This window comes from Chaetodon auriga, chromosome 9, assembly GCF_051107435.1.
Source record: "Chaetodon auriga isolate fChaAug3 chromosome 9, fChaAug3.hap1, whole genome shotgun sequence".
In the NCBI taxonomy this organism is placed as follows: Eukaryota; Metazoa; Chordata; class Actinopteri; order Chaetodontiformes; family Chaetodontidae; genus Chaetodon; species Chaetodon auriga.
In genome coordinates this window covers 20,353,337-20,368,675 of record NC_135082.1, presented here as the reverse complement: position 1 = coordinate 20,368,675, position 15,339 = coordinate 20,353,337, and the positions used below count along the sequence as shown (strand labels likewise).

Sequence of the window (15,339 nt, the reverse complement as noted above, 5' to 3'; positions counted from 1 at the left end):
TTGTGTGTGTTTATAGTGAGGTCTAAGCTGTAAACAAAAGACAGAAGCACAAACCCATGACTTTAGTTTGTCATTCTGCAGCTCAACATTTCAACACATCTTACTTCCCTCAGGGGGTTTTAAGTTATGAAAATAAATGAGCTAAGACCAGCAAATGTGCAATATGCAAACAATATGTAAGTTTTTGATACCCACTGGCTTATCATTAAAAATGAGTTACAGCACATGCAAAACATCTTAAAAGATAAAGTCATCTGTGTAAAGCAGTGTACTGTTGTTAATCCATTCACATTCAGAACAAAATGAGTCCTCCACAACGAAGCTTTGACGTGACATAAAGAGTAAAGTAATACACAAACAATAATAATCTTAGCAGTCTGCCAATATAGTTTACAGACAGTGTTGTAGTCCATTTCTGCTCACAATGACCTGGTGAGCTAGTCACTCAAAACAATGGGATGGCAGCCGTGTTTAATAATGCAAGGTGTGGATGTTAATATTAAATCCATGATTGTTACTTACAGCCCTATTGAGTATGGGAGACACTGCTTGTGCCTGAGCGTCTATCAAAATATTTGTATGAAAGTCCAGTTTCTCTCACAGTGAGTCAAAACTTGGAGCTCTGCAGTGTCTCACAATACAGAAATACCAACTGAGAGGACACAGATCCTTCGAGTGGATGTTGGGATGGAAATACTCTACCTGCAAAACAAGTTTTTAACCAATATTTAATTCTTTGCCATGTTAACTTGTAGACGAAAACCCGGCAGATTTCTTGCAGCGGAAGTTTTGGAGCAGTGATGACCATCAATCTGAAGTTATATAATAGACATATGTGCACAAAAACAGGCTAAGTGCTAATGCTAGCAAACCCTCAACAATTCACACGTATTCAATTGTATCAATGTTGGTCACAAACAGAGCATTTAATTTGGCATTTAGCATTAGGTAGCACTGTAAGCAATGATCCACACCTTCTAGTCATCTGTTAGTTACAGTAGGTCCGCCTGTTTCTGCATGTTGTTGAACAGTACATTGACATTTAAGGGATTTAGAGATTAGTGTACATATAGGCAAATCTGATCATGCATTTGCAGAATCTTGTACACATTTATCGAGTGAATCACCCCCTTATTGAAAAGCAAACATTTCTCCTCCAAAGAGAACCACAGGATTTTGACACACAGTCACTGGAAACAGCGTGGGGGTCCTGTGGGGACATACAGACCAATGAAGGGAGTCTCAGTGGTCAAGCACCAAAGTGAGAGAAAGAATACATTCAGGACTCACACTGTGTCTGTTCAACATGATAAAGAGATGTGTCTCCAGCCCTGTTATGGATGGTTAGGAAGCTCTGAGACTTGTGTGTGTGTGGCCTGAGATAACCATGAACAAAGTATGGCCATGCATGACTGATAGAGTGTGTGTCACCAGTTACAAAAACACGATCAGATCGCAGCTTTTGAACATCAAGCCTGACATTCAAGTTGTGCCCTCCACAGAGCCATGATGAAATGTCAGAACACATTCTTCCTGACTGCAACGTCTACAGTTTGTACCCAATGTCAGTATGACATCCAAGTTTGATGTTATTAAGACTACAGCATTGAAATATTAGCTGGATTACCTTGAAATGACCGTTTCAGCTGTTTACTTAAACAAAGGCTTGATTTTTACAACAAACCCAACACACTAATGACCACTGAAGCCTCTTTTGTCGGTAAACAGCATTTAGGTTGTGTTTCTTTCATACAGCTTCTATGTGGCAGTAGTGATACGTTCAAAATCAGCTGACCTTCACCAACTACTTCTGTGGTTTCTTTCCAATTATATTAACATGGAACATTTCAAACATTTAGAGGAGAAGCCAAACTTTTATAGAGGGTATGGTGGGTCATAAACATTAAGCACTACCATGCTCACATTCTATACTTTATAGCAATCCAAATAAATTGAAATTATCCTGTTTTAGTGTCAACACGGGCGGATACACAGGCAAGTCAAAAGAGGTGCTAAAAAACATAAATCTTTTCATTTACCCTCATAAAATAAAGTGTATGCATGAGAGCCTGTTTCCAAGTCTGCTTTGGGCCTAAAATATTTCTAGCAAGCATCAAATGTTACTGTCAATTAATAAAATTATACTTTGATGATTATCAGCCTGCCCCCTCTAACACGATTTCAGCACCTAAAAGCTAACGTGAATCTGTCCCTTCAGGGGCAGACAAATGCCTGACAGGCCATTGATTGAACCAAGAGAGGGAGGAAGAGTTAATTAAAGGCACAGCATAGGATCTAATAGACTCGCATAGTTAGTGATAAATATGGCTCAGACTACTTTCAGAGCCTGAAACTTGACATTTTGTGCAAAGCCTGCCATTCTGGTAATGTGTTTAGTGTCCTTGTTCCATCCACTTAGAGGCTACTGAGTAACACACACAGCACTATTTGGTGCATTTGTGATAAAAAGCTTAGCAACAAGAACTCAAGATCTGTTGTGCAACCTTATCCTGCTTGTCTACAACAACAACCCACAAGGCTCCTGCCAGTAATATGTGCTCTTTACACGAATAAGCTCGTAAACTAAATTAGTTTAACAGTGCTATGTTCAACGAGATGCCTATTAAATGGTCTTTGTCCAAAATGAGGCTTACTAATCTCTATGTCAGTTCTAGGAATCCACAAAGACAGTGATTTCCTGCTTCAGTGATAGATAGTGAAATAATAAGACTGTGAGGAGCTGGAACATCTAAAATTTTGCAGCAGTGCCACTGGTTGGAAACTGCAGACAGCAATTATTATGAGAAAACCTCCTCTGTAGACTTATCGTCAAAGCTGCAAAACCATGCTCTCTGTGAAGCTGTGCACCAATGCAACCCTAAAATATCCATGGGTTTAGCAGCAACACCTTTCAAAGCTCAAACTGTTGTGTTGGCCTCAGTAGGAAAAACTGGTTCAGCTACTGTCAGGTTTTTTTTTTTTTTTTTTTTGTAAGTTTTAAACTTGAGCACACTATGATATCATACATTCTGCACTTCACCTGTCAAGGACAACTAGTCATCTCACTAATGTGGGGAGAAAATCCAGCCAGTGATCCATAGGTCAGAGCGCAAGGGATTTGTGCAAGTACATGATCTGTGGTGTTTTACCCTTGAAGCGGCTTTGCACTGTGTATAAAAGACAGTCACCTGCCCGACACTTACGGCAAACAGCTCACTTATATGACAAAGTCTCAGATAATATACACCTACCGTACTGTACGTCCAACCATCAATTCAGAGCTATTTCTGTGCGACACTGATTATTGAGACTCTATTGGATCTCTTACTGTGTATAGAGCTAAATGTCAAGAAAGTGAACATTTCTTTGAATCCCACTTACAAAGCAACCCATGGACACCAATGCATCTGTTTACTTCCTGGTGCTAAAACTGTGATTAGGGCTTGGGCTTGTAATTTGGTTTTTCCCATTTTGAGAGAGCTGTGTGCCACTAATTCATCCATTGTGTAGAAGAATTACGCGGGCTCCAGCATTGTATACCGAGATGGACCACTCTCATTTCACGCTCCTGGAGAGGAGAGACCCTCGTACTGCCATTGTGGTGTTGTGTTGTTTTACGAACGCAGCTGTAATCCTCTTCAACGACCCTCTCCACCCCCTTTACCACCCAACAAATTCCGCTTCGCTGGTCATGTATGACAGCGGCTAGAGTAAAAGGGAGGAAGAGGGACAATTTGTTGTTTTGGCTTTTTATTTTCACTGCAGCTAGGCTTCAGTTTCCTCATACAAGTGACCGGGGTGTTATTATGTGCCATCTCTAAGAGGATAACGGTGTGTACATGAGCCACACAAAGGCTTTTTAAATCAGTGAGCTGTTACATCACAGTGCACCATTGCAGAAAATGTTAACAGTATGAACAGACATGTTTTTAATCCCACCTTTTCTGTAATACTGTAAGTTATTTCCCAACAATTCCGCTGGACAAGATAGTTTGGTAAAGTTGGAGTTACAGCACTACCTGCAGGTAGAACCTTTACAAACTGCTGGTACTATTAAAAGTCACGAGAACATGCAGTATATGAATTGAAAGATTCACAGCTACAAGCGAAATGCTATGATTATGATGCCTCTCTACCCTAAATGTACCTTCAAAAGCAGTCCAAAAATGAAACAAATCCTTGAAAATCGTTTAAAATAAAACCAGAAATCAATTTGTTTTCATTTACGTGGCCCATCTCCACAGGATGTTACAGAGTTAAAGAGTCTTGATTCTTTTCAAAAGTCTATATGTGACATTTGTTTATCAGATATCTCCCTTCTGCATTTCGTCTAATCCAGAGTAAAAACGTCTCAACCTGCATGTGATCATTCACTGCACTGCTGCACACAGGCATTTTTACCCAAAATGAAACCCAGTGGGTTTGTTTGAGGTGTAAATTTAACTCTGACTTAATGATTAATAAGTCTCGTGTGCTCTACGGCTGTTAGCTTTAGCCTGCAGTATTTGGCTGATAAATTACAGGCCTCTGTAATTACTGATTGATTGCAGCACGATCATTCTTAATGGTTCAGTTAATGCGATTTTGATTCAATTACAAAGCAGAGCTTCAGTTGGACTCGACTGCCCACTGCTTCTTTTCGTCCACCCATATATTACAAGGTCTGCTTTTTGTATGGCGAGCCTTCTTCCTCTCCCCGAAAGTGAAGTTTAATCAGCATGGAATGTATGGCCAGACATAATGACAAGATGGAGGGTTCATAATGTTCCTAATTACAGACAGCAGACAACCTCAGCCAGAGTGCTGCTCTAGTCAATAAGTGGCCATTTTAATCTGCCAGGGCCAGTGAAGAAGAGTGGAGAGGTCCACTTGATTGCATTACCTCACCACTGTGTCACATATTTTGTTACCTGGATATTGACGAGACTCGAACAGTATGCTGCGTTGGTTGGATCTGTGCACAGAGTGAACAACGCTGAAACAAACAAGGCACAGCTGTGGTTTTATAACCCCAGTGAAACCACCTGAACACTGCACATCTGCCATGCCTGGACCATAGCTACCTACCTGGTCTTCCTCTTATAGTCAAAGCAATTTAATTAACTTTTGACTACAGCTGTGACTATAGTGAGTGCTGAAAGGACTTTTTCCCAAACTGGTGGTCTGTCTGTAGCGTGTGGCCACTGTTAGCACTGATAACAGACAAGCCTGAAGCACAGGCATAAAGACTGTGGTATTGGACTTGGACTCAAACTGCAGGTGTGTAAAAATTATGTGTGTCTGTGCATCAAACACTATCTGTTGTATTTGATTATAACAAAGCCAAGTGAGGAGCAGAAAAGTAAACTGAAACATTAGAATGTATTACAGTATTTTCAGCATTTATGTCAGTCTATATTGTGGTCAACAACAAGGAGAGAACTGGATTCCTGACTGGATCTAATGGTGGTCTGTGGTTAGCTTTTTTGTTTTTTGGCTACTTGTTCACTCTCCTTTTAGCTGTTTTGGTTACTGCTGCATCCTGAGGGAAACATTTGTCTCTTAAGCTGCTAAATGCTCCTTTGTGGTCACCACCTGGACACTATTTTAGTGCAGGGCAAGTAGTGTGGAGTGGCTTTATATGAGGGTTTTCACTGAAAACAGGTGCCTGAAAAAAAGCTGGTGAGAGTGAACCAGAACAGTAAAAGTTATGGGGTGTAAAAGCAGGGTCAAATGATAATGCTCTGTGGGTCTGGCATTATGAGTGACCCCTCTCACATTATACATAGTAATTTAATGAAATAATAATATATAAATATTGGTTTGAATAGCTTTAATTTGGTGAATTTCTGCGATAATAAAGACCTACATTACTCAGTTTCCTGATGTTTGTTCTTGGAGTAAGCCGACTTCATTTGAGGGTTGTGTCCCTGAGGTTATAACTTTAAGTCAATGTTTTCTCTTACCTCCGGCATAACTTTTTATCTTGCATGTGTGTGAAGCCAGTGGTGTGCAGGGAGCATAAAAACACATGAGTAGAACCTTTGTGAATGCATGCCCCAAAGGTTTTGGTGGTTCCCTGCATGACCAATGGACAATGTTGCATAATGCTCTTCCAGCTTAGCATTAGCTGGCTACATTTCTGCAGAGATTAAAAGTTTACGCTGAGCTGATGCACATCAGTTGCACTTCATGATGCATTTAATATTCAGTGGCTTGGGGTTTTGACTTCAGCTGGCAAAAGAGGCATGTCACAAACACATGGTTTAGTGTGGGCGAGGAATGGGCAGGGAGAGACCCCCATATCTCTTCCAGGTTAAAGAACACTGTTGTAAAATGCGAGTGAACATCGCCTTTATACTCATGGTGTGACTCTTAATAAGAAAAGAGATGATTGACACACTGTATTTCAGAGCATACACACCTCGAGGACACAACTGCTGTTTTTACCCTCCAGCATCAGCATCTGAGTGAAAATGGCTCTGTCTTGTGTGGTAAAGGGGGTTGTTATGCACATTTCATATAACAGAAACAGAGAAAGGTCATATGTGGTTTGATTGAAATGGGCAGAAAACAATCAGTCACATCTCTCAGCCTGAGGTGTCAGACTAACACTGAAGGCACTGGTTACTGCTAGAGACCATCAGTAAGCTGTCACCTCCACCATATATCCAAACACAAATTTAATGCCCACTGAAGCAATGGGCAGGTATGTGTCAGACGCTGCTTTCTTGTCAGGGATTTGAGACTGTGTGGCCAAGTACGCGTGCTCGCCAACTTCCTTTATTTCTAAATCAAAAGTTGCTCATGACAAGTATTTATAATCAGAAGGAACGTTTTGCTTAAAGTGAGTGTTTCAGTGACTTCTTCTGCTTGCAGACGCTTACAATGCAAATTTAAAGCAGCTGTAGAAAAACTAAATCTAGACATTCCTCTGAGAACTGGCAGAATAAATAAAGACTTGTTTTGAAGTTTGTTTTTTTTTGGACAAGTAACAATTAAATCTTCAACATATCCTCAATGGAATTCAAAGCTCGCAGTGTAAAGAACATAAACTCTTTGTTTATCTTTTGATGAATTTCCTTCCTATCCCTGGTCTTCATATTTCATTGATAAGTATACCACCACTTTTGGCGGTGGCTGTGGAGAGCAAACCGTCTGTTCGACTCTTGTCTCCAGCTTGGCTCTCATTTTTTAGTCATTAACTCACATAAACATCCCATCTGTCCTCCTTTCACGCTTCCTTTTCATCAGCACTCCTTGCTGCTCTACTCTGTATCAGCCAAGTGTGTGGGGATTTCCTGTGTTTTCGGAAAGGGTAAGAGGGCTCCAAAAGTGTCTGACACTCTAACTCAAGGTGAAATCTCAGTGTCATTCAGTTGATTCTTTTTTCACACTGCTGTGTAGAAAGCTGCCATTACCTCCTCTTGGTTGTGTGCTTCCACCAACCGGCAAAGTTACAGTTTAAATCCATGTCTGACCAGATTCATAATGTATGTAGTGAAGACTTCTAAGGAATTTAATAAAAGGTATTACTGATAGCTTGTGGTGAACTGCAATGCTTCAAAGATGGATGTTACTGCAACAAGCTACACACTGTAAAACGTGGAAGCTTCACACACGTTCAACCCAACTGCACAGAAGATCTATACAATCAGCACAGTTTTAAGTGGACACCCAAGATTACTGTCACCAATACAGTATCAGACCTAATGTGAAACATGGCCACAATATCCCCTTTCTGTTCTGAGTTACTGTGAAATTCTGTCATAATTAGCACATGAATTACGGTTACGGTCAAAAAACGAGTTTTGTGAGATCACAGTGACCTTTGATCATCAAAATCAACTCTGTTGATCCTTGAATCCAAGTGAATGTTTCAGAACGTTCCTGAGATATTGGCTTCACGAGAATGGGACAGACGACCCAAAAACATCATCATCAACATCAAATGATCAGCTTCAATTCAAACTGTGGCAAAGTTTTCTTCTTTTTTTCACCCTGTGTGAAACAATTCACAAAATCTGATTCTCTCACCCATGCTTTCACTTGCACGTTTTTTTCAAAAGGACCAGCTACATTTTCAACTCTCTGTGTGGTGAAGCATTTGAAAAGAAAGCACACAATGTTTGCTTCCCCCTCCCCTTCACTGTTTACTAGCCTCCAGATATTACTTTGCTGTTGCTGATACTTCCAGACCAGCTGGGGCTACCATCAGAAATTAATTAAAAGCTATCACAAGAAGATTGTGTCCTCGTCCAACAACTGAGCTTTTGAAATCTGAACTCGCTAAATGGTGTTTACTTCTTTTTAGAGTGTTTCCTGTGAGGAACACCATTTTTCTGCAGTTTAACAGGTGTTTCGTAGAAGGGACCTGAAAAAATGTTTTCTCTTGACCTTTAAGCCTTTATTCAAGCTTGATGCACCATCTTGATGCACTTTTAGCTGCACGGTTTAACTTTGTGCACTGAAGGCACTCACCATAAAACATTTGTATGAGCTTATTTTGTCCCTGAAGAAGAATCCACTGATTACTGGAAATTATTTATTTCAATGAAACTAAAAAAGCAATTCTACACTTATACAGCTGGTTATCACAGGCGTTCCAGGTCTTTTTAGTTTGCCATTAGTACAGCCACCGTACGCACTTCCTATTGTCAGCATTTAAGGAAAAATGTTCTGCAGCTGCATGTATCCCAAAAACGTGCAACCATCTGCCCGTCAGTGCTTAAAATGAGAAGTAGGTGTTCAGGAAAGAAGTTGACTGTGCTCAAGGACAGTTGTCCTGCGAGACGTCATTTGGTACAAAATGTTATCACCCATTCCTCTTCACACTGACCAGACCCAATCCCAAACCTCCTCACTTCACACCCTCTGACTTGCAATTCTTAAACTGTGAAGTAGCTGGAAAAAGCCTCAAACTGTGAGCAGAATTACTTTTATGTTATAAGGTGCCACTGATATAATGCCTGATAGCAGCTATAGGCAGCTGATTTAAAAGTTGTTCAGCTTCCTGCTGTAAGAGGCCACTGCTGAAAAAACAGTAATCTAAAACAGAAAATAATGAGCTCTCAGTCTTACACACAGATGTTTGAAGATTGGTGCAAACTGGGGAGTTTAGAAGGCTTTGTTTGTTGATTCTGAAATTTGACATTTTAAAGTTGATCATTTGGATAGCTGAACATTTTTCTGTTATTAAACAAAACTGCGGCAGCACTAGAAGTATCTCAGTGGCATATACATCATCTTAATTGGATATCCATGGGGGATACAAGAAACCTGCCACCAAACAACAAAACAGACCGAGAAATGCAAATCTCAAGTCGTTTTCAACAGTGTTCATACTTCTAGGTTGCGTTTTCCTGTAAGCCCAGTGACAACACATTAAAGCAATTCCACATATGTCTCAGTAATGCAGTACGGATTCTCTCAGTAAAGTAGAAATAACTTTCCCTGTCATGTCCCTAACTGGATTACAGCATTTTTTGCCAACGTTCATCTCTAAAGATATGAGTCATGTTTTTATCAGGGGTATTGGCTGCAAACTTCTTAAAACATGCTTCTAAATAGACTGTTTCTCCTTTGTGAGGGCTTCACATTTCTTAAAAATGTGCAAATTGGAGAAGGAAGGAAGGATTTAGACTTGATTTACCATATAATCTGCACATCTCAAACTGAAATGAGTGTTTTATATCAGATACTTACTACCATTATTACTAGGCCTGCATGATGGAAAATCCTCAAAACCTATAATACAAAAGGCAATTTGAACTGAATGAAAGATGAAAACGGTGAACCACTCAAAGTGACTGACTAAATGATCATAATTTGGCTGTAAAATCATTCCTGATGGACCAACTTGATATGAACCACAATTCCCACCTCAACGGTTCTGGTAGTAAAACATGAGGAAATATTGTTACCTGTGGAAAAATTAAGACAATGACTGAATCGTCTTTTTAAAATGATGTTATCTGGTTAAATTTGATTTTTTTTTTTTTTTTTTTTTATCAATAATTGCTTTTACACCCAGGGGCTGACGATTGGGAAGATATTTTGCTGCCTGTCAAATTAGTGTGAGTACGATGGCAACTGTTCATTGAAGCGAAGTTAGTAGTTACCACTGTTTGTAGGACTGCCAGACCTATAGAGGTGAGACGAGGCTGGTTCGATGTCGCTAACCAAGCAGAGGCACAACTAAGGCATAACATTGCTAACAGCAAAGTATGTTAGCTGCATAGAACTTCATATCATGTTCACGTCACTTGAAACACATAAAGACACTTAAACACCTTGTTTCTCTGGCTCAGCATCAGAGGATGTATGTGCTGCTGCTTCATAATGTCCATTTTTTCCTCACACTGAGTGACTTTGTGAGCAAGCGTTTGACATAGTAGCCCCATCAACTGAAGAAAAGACAGAGACCTTTCAACCAATAAGACACTAGTTTTTCCACGTATTTTCCAGTAAAGCCTTTCCGATTGGTCTTGCCTCTGTTGTGTTCACTGAAGATACAAAATTACTGCACTGCCATCTTCTTTAGTGACAAACTGCTCAAAGCGGACAATTAGTCCCGAGACGCTCGTGGTTTACATCAGTAATTCTACAGCTGACACACTTTCTGAAGATGTGATGACTTTGGTTAAAGCAATTATCTACTTGAATTAATTCATTACATTTAAGAGCAAAGACAGTCAATTCTACCTCTCTCGCATTCAAACGCATGCACACGAACTATCAAGTGGACACCCGATAACCAGCCTTATGAGGACCCATCTCCATCGGATGATGGGACTTATTTTTTTATTTCCAGATCTGACTCATGATCTCTCAGTGGCTGGAGGCAAGGACAGCAGGAATCCTTGATGCCATTCTCTGCCCTTCACTTCAATGCAATTCACTACGCTTCACTCTCAATTTGCCAATGAACGGCATCAGATCACCCGAGGACGTGGACGCATTTGTGCGTCCGCTGTTGTGATCTTCACATGCTGGTGAAATCAGCACGTGTGGTCATTTTGAGTTGGATGCAACAACTCATAATAAACAAAAGTCTGTCAATGTATAGTTCTCAAGGCAGCAGTGAACCGGAAACAAAATTGAACAACTGCTGCCTGAGACCCCGACTGTGAACAAAAACGAGTCGCATGACTTGAGTTCTGCTTGTTAATGGCACTTCACAGCAGATGGGAGAGCTTGTAAATCACAGTCATCTCAATACGTCGAGTGCCTTGATAGTCCCCAAATGAGTGGTCTGAATACATTTTTGATTCAGATGAAAATGTGTCAGTGGCGTTAACTCAAAAGCTGCCACGTACTTGAGCGAGAGCTGGCACCGAATGTTTGGTCCCATTCGTTATCTTGTTATCTTATTATTTGATCAGATATGTCCAGATTTGTAAATCAAAAGGTTTTAGATTTTTAGATTCTTGTGTGGCTGACTCCCCAAAGCCCTCTGCTGCTAATGTCTAAGCATTGCGCCTTCTTCACAGAGAATATTTTGACTTGTCAGAGTAGAAAAGCACAAGTGCTGCTGATGTCTGAACATCTATCGCCAACAAACATCCAGTTTAGAGGCTACACAAGCCAACTGGCACGGTGGTAACTGGATGACTAGAGTTTGCTCTTTATCTGACAAACACTAACCTGAAGCCAAATGGAAACCCACCATGACATCACCCATTGGTTTATGGACTACCATGTTTTGCATTATGGCTGTTGCCATCTGTTTTTTTTGGAACCAGAAGTGACCATATTTAGCCAAGAGGCTGGAGCTGGGGAGAATATGCATTGCTACACCTCTATCCTGATTGAATCTGACGGAGAACCTGATGACACACTGTCTATGTGACTCTTAATGGGTCCATAATTTACAAAATGAACATCGTGCTGTATTGAAGAAGACTTGGAACGAGCAGTCAAGATCTTACACTCTTTAGGAAAGTGTTTACTGAGGTAATAAATCAAATGAGAAGTTGAGTTATTTTCTCATAAGCTTACATACAAATGGACTTCTTTTTGCAGCCACCACCTGCTCGCCACTGGAAAGAATGCAGGTTTAAGGCACTTCTGCACTGGCTTCTCTCTTCACACCCAGAAGCTCCATCACTATTTATACAGTCTCTGCCTGGAACAGATGACTTCTCATGGAGGGTTGCAGTGCATGGATTGTGCCTTCCTGTTATTCAAACACCCCAACTAAGTACACAGGTGCTTATCACATTGTTGTGTAATAGTGAGCGCCACCACCATAACCATGCTGTTGCTCCCTATTGACCTGGAGTGAACGTTAACCAGAAAATGAAAATACTCATATTGGCACCAGCTGTGTGATAACCAGTAAACACTTCAGAGCTGTGACTGCTTTTGTTGAATAAAATAAATAGTTTGGTACAAAAACATGACCTCTTCGTGTAAGGTGTTAAAAAGTATTTTTATAGTATATATTATTACCTAAACATAAAATCAGCCCCAACATCAACATACCCAATCTAATTCATCTTGGGGAAACAAAGAGGAAGATCAGAAATATGAAAAATGCAACCAATCAGGAGCGAAATGTCAAGCAACTGCAGGTGATTTGGATTGAGGTGAACAAAAAAGACAGTTTTAGCTGGTTTGGCCAACAAGCCAGTGCACACAGCAACAGAGAAAACCAGAGCAACATCACTTTGGAGACAAAACGGCCACTTTGCCAGTGAAAATGCTCTAATTTAAATGTATTTTGTATTTCTCCCTTGAAGAAACCTGCTGAGAAAACCCACATGTAACTAAGCTGAAGGCACAAAAGGTTCCTTTGAAGCTCAGACAGATCTGAAGTGTTGCAACAGTACAAGACACACTTCTCTCTCTCTCTCTCACACACACACACACACACATCCACACACTGTGATTTGAACTTTATCTATTACACTTTTCCTTCCAGTTTCTCATTTCCTCTTGTTGACAACCATCCAGCCCAAATCATACGATCCAGCTTGTACTATTTTACATGTCAGATCTCTTACAAGACTTCCTGTCTCTGACTCCCAGCAATCCCGCGCTCTCTCTCTCCATCTCATCTCCTCTTTCCTATCTGAATCATTTTTCTCCATCTCCCAGCCCCGTCCTCCACTTTGCTAATCTCCCCGCTGCCTCCAGCTAAGTGAATAACCCTCTCAATTTCTTGTTCGCGTTTCTCTTCATCCCAGTTTGCTCCATTCCCATTTCCACCTCTCCCCTGCCCCTCCACACCTCCATCAGATGTTGCCTGTCTTTTACACCTGCCCTCCTCGCTGTTTCCCCCTTGCACCCTCCCTTCGTGGCGAGCAGAGAGGCTGGTAGGAGAGCGTATAATTTCTCAGAGGAGGTGCTGTCAGTTGACTGCTCTCCAGGCTAAGAGCTGCTCTCCTCGCCCCTGGGTTCACGGAGTCACGGCTCTGTTCCGCTCCAGGATTATGCAGATCTTAATTCCCTTCCGCTCACACCTGAGGTTGGCAGGGCATGAAATAAGGAAAGTGTTCACTGCAAATAAAACTTTTTGCCACCAAGAAGGAGAGAGAGGAGGAGAGGAAGGAGGAAGGAAGAGAGAGAAGGGAGCTTGGTTGCTGGCAGATGTTCTGAGTGAGTGACTGAGGAGGGGAAGAGAGACATGAGGTGTTGTGGTAGGACAAACTGAGGGAATAAAGAAGGGGAGGACAGAGGTTTGTGGTTTCTGTCCTCAGACAAACTTAACACACTGACTGCAGCTTGTCCCCTTTTCCTACAATGATTAATCCACTTTCCTCACTCTGCCTGAAAACATCTCGGATGCAAATTCTTACGCATGAGTGACACCGTTCAGCAATCAGTGGGATGTTTCCCAGTGAGCTCTTTGTTCACATGTTGTCGGTTAATTGTTAATCACCTCATGAATATCAAATCACACACAGGAGTCTTAATTCACACGTTAACCTCGCCCAAAAGCCACCGATCAATCCCGCAATACAAGCGGGAATTCCACAGGTAGTTTGCGACCAGCACAGCTTTTCTCTGCGCACTAAAACAACACGGTCTGATATCTGATGCCTTTTTCTTTCACTGTAATTTGTTTGCATGCAGGTTTAGCAAATTTGCATCTACTGATGGTTTCCAAACTGTGATTTTTCAGAGTTGTGGACGAGAGATCTCACTTTGCTCTGCGCGTAAAACGCTGGATTATTTTTTCACGTCCGCGTTGTAAATGCCCTTTTCCCCTCGTTAAATTACATTTTATTTAACGGGGGAGACCACTGACAAATGGATGGTTAGTGGAAGCAGCTCAAACCTGTTCCTTCGCCTCAGCAATTAAAAAAACGGACATAATTGCCAAGAGAGCTGCCGCAGATCATGCCAAAAAAAGTCCATGAAATGACAGATGTGACGTGAACAGCAAGCATCGCCTCGACTCTCCTGGCCGAAAAGTTAATTTGAAGCAGTTGATGATGGAAAATAAGTAGCACAAACACACAGAGAATAATTAATATTAGTGCGCCTCACCTGATAAAGCCTCCTTGGAAAAAGCAGAAAGACAAGACATACAGAATCCGAATGACCTGTGGGAGCATCCTCTGGCTCAAAATCTCTCCTCAGCGCCGTTGAAGAACTTGCAGAAAATAATTTCGGAAATCAGCAAATCCACTGAGCAGCTGGCGAGACTGGGCTAGAGGAGGAAGGCATCGTCTCTCTCAGTGATCCAAGCTTGTCTTTGGGGAAACTTCTCCCCCTCCCACCAAGTCCAGAGGGCTGCACACATCCACACAGCAGGCTGCCTGCTTCAAGCGGCTGGATAGCTCCGGTCAGTCGCTCAGTGCGTTGGTGCCGGTTTGGAGAGGGGGTGCCGGCTGTCAGTGTGTGTATTTGTGTGTATGTGTGTGTGTGTGTGTGTGTGTGTGTGTGTGTTTGCTGTGACTATCTGGTTTCGTCAGTTTTTTTTTTTTCCTCATGTATCCCCCGCCGTTCCAAAAAATTAAAAAAGGGGTGCAGATTTAAAGGAACAGTAGCTTTTGTTTTGATGGCTGCCTCATGTGTAATTAGGCTTAATTAAAACTCAGGGGTTGATGGCTGTGATGAGCTAAATTGCAGTGTTGAATGCATTCTGGTGATGACCAGTCTGGAGAGAAATGCTAATAAAAATTTCATTTACAGTAGGAGGGGGCCTAGTGTTGGAGGAGGAGGAGGTGCGTCTCTGTGCGGGAGAACAGCCTTGACTAGCGGTTTTGTAAGGGTCTGAAGGTGCTGGAAAGTTTTACTTGTTAACTCTTGTTATTATTCTTAAAGTCGTTGCTGTCGTTGTTGTGCAAACACTCAATATCTCTTAATGGATTTTACTTTTTCTGAAGTTGTGAAGTCTTTTTCTTTAAT

General features: G+C 41.4%; 1 protein-coding gene across 1 annotated transcript in view; it reads right to left on the bottom strand.

Annotated features, from left to right (window-relative positions):
• glra4a (glycine receptor, alpha 4a) overlaps positions 1–14,897 on the bottom strand; it is a 46,503-nt gene extending 31,606 nt beyond the window's left edge. Inside the window, exon 1 of the mRNA XM_076738333.1 lies at positions 14,476–14,897. Within this exon, the coding sequence (XP_076594448.1) occupies positions 14,476–14,543 (68 nt within the window). The 5' untranslated portion in view covers positions 14,544–14,897. The remainder of the gene's footprint in view (positions 1–14,475) is intronic.
• Positions 14,898–15,339: the final 442 nt, after the last annotated feature.